Source organism: Artemia sp. Qi Xiang Cuo, chromosome 11 (genome assembly GCF_049724085.1).
Source record: "Artemia sp. Qi Xiang Cuo chromosome 11, ASM4972408v1, whole genome shotgun sequence".
Classification (NCBI taxonomy): domain Eukaryota; kingdom Metazoa; phylum Arthropoda; class Branchiopoda; order Anostraca; family Artemiidae; genus Artemia; species Artemia sp. Qi Xiang Cuo.
Window position 1 is genome coordinate 14,602,493 of NC_142804.1, and position 9,077 is coordinate 14,611,569.

Genomic DNA, 9,077 nt, shown 5'->3' on the forward strand with positions numbered 1-9,077 from the left:
GGATTTGATATCTTAAAAATCATTTTATGGGCCTCAGTGTTAGCTGATCGTCTCAAAGACAAAGGGCCTATTAGTGAATTCTCTCAAGGCCTAACTATCAGTGAAAACTGTCGAAAATTTGTGGTTCAAATTTGAAATTTGACTGAAAAGTCGGTGCAAATTTAATTTCCCGTTTGTCAGTGAGTTTTTCAGTCAAAGCGTCTGGCCCCACGGGGAACCCCAAAGAAGATCAAGTTACTCAAAAGAAAGTTTCTTTGAACTTATTTTTACCGTTTTCCAAGCAGTTATGCTAGATCATTTTAGGGACTGCCCTTTAAAGAGAAAATTCTGCCCCGTTTAATCGAAGAAACAAGATTCACACTTTATGACGATGTTAGCTTTGTTAAAACCGAATATCTCTATCTCCGGTACAAAACGGGAGAATTTTAATTGTTTTTAAGATTCCCGGTAAAATTGGGGTCTTACCTTTCTGTCATTTATTTGGATTTCTTATCCAAGCTGTCCAAGTTATAGCTAGACCAAGTTATAGCTATAGCAAAATTAACTCCTCCGTCCCTTATTTTAGTTGTTGTGTATGCTCACAATAATCATGCGTCATTTTTTTCTCTTTATCTTTGTCACTTTTATTTTCCCTTTTGTTGATACTTAATTTATGTTAAATTTCTTTTCTGACCTTTAATTTTAATTCTTTTTACCTTTAAATGTATTTCTTTCTTTTGACAGCTAATTTGGCTTGATTTTAAGTGTTTTTTTTTTTATTTTATGTATTTGACCTTGAACAAGATTTCGGCAATGTTTTTCTTCTTGACTGCGATTTTCTTTTACCCCCCACCCCTTCTTCTATTTTTCTGTTTCTATTGTAGCCATTTGCTAAATTCTTATCGACCATTTTTATGCTTGATCGGTGTTCCTTTTCCTGCAGTATTATTTGTTTCTTCGTTTTGCTTTGTCTATTTCTTTTTGACATATGAAGCGAATTCGGCTCTATTAGAGCTTGTGATAGTCTTTGGAAAATAAATATTATCTTATCTAGACCGCCAAATTAATTCTAAATAGTATGCCCATAAAAAATAAAAATAAAAGTTTACGATTGACGAAATAAAACAATTTTTTAAGATGTCGGATCCCCTTCACTATTTAATATTTATTTTTGCAGGCGACAAGGTTTGGCACAGGCTGTAGCTGGCCGAGATTCGAAGCAGCTTCTTCCTCTACTCCGATTTATAAATTTGAATATAACTCATCCAGATTATGCAAGAACCGCCATGGATCTTTTAACAGTTGTTTTAGGTAAACAAATTTCAATCCTTTCTTCTCTTTTATGTCCGTCAGTAACGTCTTTTATGATCCTTCCTTGTAATTACCAACCGTCAGGAATACTTTAAATAAGCCAAAACAAGCTTGTTACTATAGAGCATTTCTTTTTAAGGAAACTTATTTGACTTCGTCTTTGGTAATGTCTGTGTTAACGTCTGTGGTAATCTTGTACGGTAACGTACTTCCGGCGCCTTGAGATATTGTTTTGATTTAAAATAAATATATTGACTTATATTAAGTTCAGACCCATCGGGTTTTGACGAAATCCTTTAAGGATTTTGTTCCTATTTTATGCTTGAAAATTCTCTAAAACATCTTATAATTTTTATATATTTCTCTAGTAAAAGGCACTAAAAACCGTAAGATCTTTCTGACAACCTTATAGGATATGTTCAAATAATTTGAAATTAAAAAGTAGAAAATTTTTTAAAGGATTTTGTCGAAGCCCTTTCTGTCTGAACTTAGCTTTACAGTACTAAATTTGACGAAGTATGTAACCATTTTAAAGTGAATACCATGGAAATTTATATACTTTTACAACTCTTCTGTACACAATGCTGCCATCTAACTTTTAGTTGCTCAAAAAGGTCATGAGTGAGCCACCTGCCGGCGATTTTCAAGACGGTCTAGAACTTAGCGACCAAGCAATACTCCACCCTCTTTTACTGGTCAGAATAAGCGAAAAAGCTGTGTTAGTATTGATTTCGGATGGAATAAACATAAAATTTTCCCTTAGCTTCAGCACAACCTCTTCCCATTACTAACTTTTAAAAGATAGCTGAATTTTTACGTCTCATTTGAAGTCGAACCTTACAATATAAAAGAGGAATCCCTTTTACTTTAGAAAGATGAAATTTCATGGTGTCTGAAAGGAAGTTTCTTTTGTATTGCTTATAGGATAAGGTTTCTGGTGCTGATAAATTTCTATGGTGCGAGATTATAAATTTTGTACCATTTTCAGTATTCTTGCAGAACAAAACTAAAACGGAATCCTAACTTTCATTTTTTGGCCGCTTTATATAAATTCAAAGAATTTTCAGTTATTTAAATACCCCAAATACAATTTCCCAGTTTAATTATAGAAAATATATGTGATTTATTTTAATAGATACACTGCTAATTGTTCTGAAAGTAAATTATAATGACGGGTAAAAAATTTAATTAAGGTAATGAAATGAGAAAAAGGAAATCTTTTTCATACAAATATTAATAAAAATTCAAATTTTTGGCTTCACGTCTGGAAGTCTTTACCGACTGGGAAAAGGATAAAAAAAAAGAAGGTTGATTAGATAAATGAAAAAAAAATCACATAAATATGAGAAAAACACATACGCTATACAGAAAAGAAAGAAAGAAAATCATATATGGTAAAGTTTATAAGTTTATTGCATCTGGGTTCCTTTCGTCCTTTCTTTTTTTGCATAGCGTTTGTATATTTTTCTCACATATTCAAACCAACATAGGTGTAGTTTCTTAAAATAAATCCAATTAATGATCAACATAAATGCAAATCATTAAAACTGATGCATACTATTGTGTGATTCCACAATATTGTTGTATATGTGTTTGTATCTAAAATTTTTGAATCTAAAATGTGTTATGTCTTGTGTTTATGTTTATGTTATGTCTTGTGTTTATGTTTATATCTAAAATGAGGAGATCGTATGGGAAAGAAAAATACGGACACACACAATAGTGTATCGCAGTTTTTCCGATCTGTGTTTATGTTTGATAGTCATATGGGATTGTTTTCCAAAAATATTAACCGTGAATTTGAATCCCTTTGGTTTTTCTTCTTTTTTGTAGTGTTTTTGTGTTTTTCTCATTTTTTATGTTATTTTCTAGTAGCCTATTTGTTAATTTTTTTAGTTTAAGTTGTTTGTTTTTTTCTCCTTTTTTGCGGGTAGATTAAGGGTTCCGGATGTGAACCCGAAATATTTTCACTTTTGTTTTGTATTTATACGGAAAAGTTTTTTCTTTGCTATCTGTTTTAATTAGAACCGTTTAATTAAGCTACCGTTTCAATCAAATGGAAAGGCGGTGTTGTCTAATATATTATGTAGCCTACTGCTGATTAATTAATGTCTTACAATCTGTATACTACGTAATTCAAATATAACTTTAGTGTGAAAATTTAATTAGGATATATTTATTTTCTACAGTAAGTGATTCATAAAAGTGACTACAAAAAAATTGCGGTCACAATCAAAAACAAAAGGTATAAAATCTAAAACTCGAGTTAAATGTTAGGGGGAAGGGGGAGATATCTTTTCCCAGTCATCACTAAAGAATTTGCGTTAGGTTCTTTTCGTTTGTTCGGACGATGAAGTTTTATGGTGTCTGAAAGGACGTCTTTTCTTTATTGCTGATGGGTTAAGGTTTCTGGTGCTGATAAATTTCCATGGTGCGATATTATATATTTTGCACCAGTTCCAGTATTTTTAGGGTATTTAGACAAAACTGATAAAACTAGTAAATTAAGAAGGGTCATCAACAAAAAAAAACGACAAAAGGGAACTAATACAAATTAAAAGCAGTAGCTTAAAGTCTGTAAATAAAAACATGGCAACAAAAAGCATTAAAAAAAGACGAAAACTAAAAAAAATGTATCAGAATGAAAGAATTTGCGCTTATTCTCCGTTTTCGTCTATTTCCCATAGTTAATACATTCTAAGACCACACTGGCTCTACATGACATATTAAACAAAGAAACAAGAAGATATAATAAATGAAAAATAAAATCAAATAAGTGAGAAAAAACTTGGATGTTGTCAGCCAGTAGGAAAATATAAAGACGAAAAACAAGCAAATATTTCGACAAGGAACTACGCCAAGTCGTCCTCACTCCTCAGTGCTCATAAAAAAAAGAAACAAAAAAAAAATCTGACCTTTTGAAGTGATCTCTACAAGAAGAGAAAAGATACTGAATCAAAAAACCAACCAGAAATAAATGAAAGACAATTCACTAATTGGATTGGATAGGTATTCCAATCCTCTATTTTGGATAAATAGACACAGGAGGTATTTACTTAAGCCCAATTTATAATATTTTAATATTAAAAGACTCAATCAATATTTTCGTCCAGTCTAATTTAAGACAACCTGTCCGCATATCTAATGAAAATCGAGGTCGCAGACAAGCGAAATCTATTGCAAAGCAAAGAATACTTATCCAATCCAATTGGTGAGGGTGACTGGAATGGGAAGCTATTTTTCTCCTGTCCTCACTACAGAGTGTACGCTACATTTTTGCCTTCTCTAAGCCTGTCATCCGCTGTGCATAAATATCTGTTTATTTCATGAATTAGACTTACTTAGACTTAGGTCCTCTTACGCCTGGGGGCGCATAAGGCAGCAACAGTGGTTCGCCACGACGACCTGTCCTGAGCCTTCAACCATAGCTCCTTCAACGAAGACCTCGCCAGCTTCGCTTCCTTCATTAGCGACCTGCCAAGGGTCATTTTCGGTCTCCCTGATTTGCGGAGACCGGGGGGTGTCCAACACCATGCGTCGTGCGGCAGCCTTCCATACCCCATTCGCACCATATGCCCCCAATACATCCATTGCCGATTTCTAATGAGATCAAGGATGGGGGTATGATTTGTCGTACGATAGATTTCATCATTTCGTATTCTTTCCGTCCAATGTATATTTAGGATAGACCTTAGGCAATTGTTGTCGAATGCCTGGAGTCGTCGTTCTAGTTGAGCAGTGATGCTCCAAGTTTTGCAGCCGCACGAAAGGACGGAGACCACATTGCTATTATAAATTCTAAGCTTTAGCTTCTGGGAATATTTATTATTTCTTCAAACATTTCTAAGGTAGCTGAAAGCAGACCCAGCCAATACCATTCGGCACAGTATATCTCTTTCAGAATTGGCATCTTGTGTAAGAATACTGCTGAGATACATGAACTCTATCACTTCCTCAATTTCCTCGTTGTTAACCGAAAGTCCTTCGGCCAAGTCAGGTATGACTGCATTCGACATTGATTTGGTCTTGTTAGTATTTATGGAGAGTCCGACAGCATTTGCTATACGACCGAGTTCATTAATGTTGCGTTGCATATCTTCTGGGTCGTGGGTAATAAGTGCAACATCGTCAGCAAAATCACCATCATTGAGTTCTCTCAGTGGATTTAATTGTAGACCGCCACTAAAAGTGCATCTACTGAGAACAAAATCTATCACTATGCCAAACAGTAATGGTGATAGAATGCAGCCCTGCCTTACACCTGACTTAAAAGAAAACCATTCCGTTAGGCCACCCTCTGTCTGTACTGTGCACATGATATCATGATATAGCGCTTTAAGTATGTTTACAATTTTGGTCGGAATTCCATAGAGTACTTATATCTTCCACATGGTTCCATGATATATCGAGTGGAAGACTTTGAGCAAATCCATAAATACTAAATGTAGCTGAGCTTGTCATTCATTGGACTCATCCAACAGGACTCTCAGGCTAAATGTCAGGTCCCGACATGATCTGGCCTGCTAGAATCCGTGCTGCTCTTCTCTCAGCACATTCCCCACTTTTTTTTGAATCCTGTAAAGAATTTTTCGGCACAGGACTTTACTACCAACAGACTGCAAATTAATACTTCTTAAATTATCACATTTTGTCTTTTTTCCTTTTTTGAAGAATTAATGCCTTCCAACATTCATTAAGGATTATTTTTCCTCCCAAAAATGGGACAAAAGTTATAACACGGGTTCAGCTAGGGCGCTTCTACAGTACCTCAGTGATTCTGGTGATATTCCATCATTGCCTGCAGTCTTTTCGTTTTTTCAAAGTCTTTAGGGCCTCCGTGAAATCACTAATCATGACAGGTCCCGGATATACTCCGACATTAAAAAATGGTTCTTCAAGGACATTTAAAGTAGTGTTGGGAGGTATCGGATTTAGTGCCTCGCTAAAATGTTCCTTCTAGCGTTGGACTATGTTCTCAGTCTGGGTTAATAAGAGGCCTTATTTAATTTTAATTTGGGTCAACGATGCCTTTGAAATACCCAATAACTGCTTCGCTGTGGCATACACAGTACGGATACCTCGCCGTCCAGCGACTAGCTTAGCTTGTTTGGGGATAGATTCTAAGTACATCCTCTTATCATCCCTGGTTCCTGCTTTGAATTGCTTATGGAGACGCTTGTACTGCGCTTTCAGGTTATCTACATATTCTCTAGAACAAGTCGTGCTATGGTCATACTTATCTACGAGGATTTTGAGTTGTGCTTTTTGATCAATAATATCCCAACTACTTTCAGATATCCACTGCTCTTTCTTCTTCCTGTTGTAGTCCAAAACTTCTTGTGCGACCTCTTTCACGGTTTCTGCAATTTTTTCCCACTGACTATCAAGCGACACTTCGTCCCTTAGAAGGGAAAACTTGTTTCATTTCGTGTTACACCATCAGGCGAGTTCCAAGTATACTTGTGAATCTGTTTATGTGGAAACCATGTTGCGGCGACGATAAGTTCATGAATAGCGCAAAAATCGATTAGTCGCACACCATTGTCATTAATTTCCCCCAGTCCATGTTTGCCGAGGATAGTTGGGGCATAGTAAGCATCACCTCCAACTTTGTCATGAAAGTCCCCACCCACAGTCACAATATCATGACGATGCGTTTTTGCAACAACAACCGATAACACACAATAAAAGTCGTCTTTGGTTTCATCAAAGGCGTCATTCGTTGGGGCGTACACTACAATAACTGTCAATTTGGCCTGTGAAGTGGCGAAACGGGCACAAAGAATCCGCTCACTAATTGGTTCCCAGTCCACTAGGCATTTTTTGGCCCGATTACTTAGTGCCATTGGGACGCCTGCTTCTTTTCTAGTCTCAAGTCCGGAATACAAGATGTGGTACATCTCAGTTTTCAAAGTCCCAAAACCAGTAAGCCTGGTCTCAGAAAGTCCAGCAATGTCAATACGGAACTTATCAAGGGTTCTCATAACACTGTTGAGTTTCCCTGGCTGTGTTTCTTGATTAACTGTTCTAACATTCCAGTATCCAATATGGAAGCACTCGGCCGTTTTCAAGAATCCTGTCCGGGGGCGTGCATTAGTCGTCATCACAGAAGAAGAAGAAGTCAATCCGAGGCTATCTGTTGCTGTTTCTTGAGTAATTAGTTTTTACGGTGGCGGGTTACTAGCCTACCGACCAATCAACGAATTTTAACAAAATGGTCAGCTTAAATTAGTATAAATCTTAGCTGATTTATTTCAGCTTAGCTGAAATTTAAGCTGAAAACGGCTATTTATTTCATAAATAGCCGTTAATTATCCGACGTAGGTATTTTCGAAAACCACTCTGCCTTTCCCTGACGTAAAAATAACAGTTCATATAGGAAAAATCCTTTTATTTGACAGTGAAACAACAACGAAATCTAGATATCTCGGCCACATACACAGTGGCCGTCATCAGCAGATAAACTGTCTCTTATGGGTGTTTATATAGTTATATACTTGTTGGGTCACATTATACCCATACTAAATCATAGATCACTTTAACTGCTTATGACGGCCACTGTATATATAACCGAAATATCTAGAGATTTTTCTGTTGTTTCACTGTCATACAAGAATTTGTCCCTACTGAACTGTTATTTTTACGTTAATTATCCATGAAAAAAAAAGCTAAGTCATGATTCCATACAAAACCAAGCCGGAGCAGTGGCGTCAATTGGGATGGGGGACAAGCCCCACCTAGATTTTGAAAAATTCCTTTTTTCTAGTCGCATTTAAAAAATGCCTTTTACGGTATTTTCATTGAAAAAATTGAACAAAATAACAAAATTATTCCCCTCTCCCCCTAAACTTTGAAAAATACATTTTGTATTTTACAAAAATACATTTTGAAAATTGCTTCTGTTGTGTATATTGACATTCATTTTTTTATATTTCAGATATATATGAGGATAGTACTCTATCAAGTGAAGTATTGCAATTAATGGACAAATTGAAAGGGATCTTAGAAAAAGAGGAATATTATATGAAAGAGTTGATGGTTTTACAAGGCAGTCTGGGTATGATCATGAGTACAGCATCTTTATACACATATGATGAAAATACTATTACAATTGACAAAGATGTGAATTTAACACCTTCTGATAATGCCTTGTCTATTGATTATGCAATAAATATTCGATAATGATGTTTTTTTTTCTCTACCTACAAGATGTGGCTTCCGCACTGCGTATGAATTTTCTATGCTAAGTGGTTAAGTTAAGCTTCGTTACGTTAAGTTACGTTGCGTTAAGTCTAACTACATTAAGTATACGTTAAGTGTAACTGCACTTAAACAACTCTTTTCGTACTAGGCGAAAAGTGCGTCTATATTTGACAGATTCTGCAAAACCGAATGATAACTTGTTTTCCGTTCTGAGTTGGAAGTTTAAAGACTGGAAGTTTGAATGACTGAGTTGGAAGTTTAAAGTTAGACTCTTTGTCACAAATTTTTTTTGTTAAACATTAAAATTTTAGCGTAAAGAGCAAGGCGTTGAGGAGGGAACAGCCCCTTTCATATACGGAATAATTTCTGTTCGTTTTAAGTTTTAATGTTGCTCCTTACTTCCAGTTAAAAAACTTGTTTTTTTTATTTAATTTTTGAACGTTTTTTAATTAATGCAGGTTTTTATTTTGGCTCACCGTACATGAATAATTAAAACAAAATTTGCATATTCATTTGCTGAAAGAAAATTCCCTGTGATACGTGGGATTTAACCATGGAGCCTTTAATCGTGAACCTTGGCCATA

The 9,077-nt window shown here is 35.4% G+C and overlaps 1 protein-coding gene across 1 annotated transcript in view; it reads left to right on the top strand.

Moving 5' to 3' along the window:
- The window catches only part of LOC148946675 (U3 small nucleolar RNA-associated protein 15 homolog), a 62,994-nt gene extending 54,517 nt beyond the window's left edge, over window positions 1-8,477 (top strand). The window contains exons 9-10 of the mRNA XM_089097080.1: window positions 1,157-1,290; window positions 8,228-8,477. Of these exons, the coding sequence (XP_088953206.1) occupies window positions 1,157-1,290; window positions 8,228-8,472 (379 nt within the window). The 3' untranslated portion in view covers window positions 8,473-8,477. The remainder of the gene's footprint in view (window positions 1-1,156; window positions 1,291-8,227) is intronic.
- Window positions 8,478-9,077: the final 600 nt, after the last annotated feature.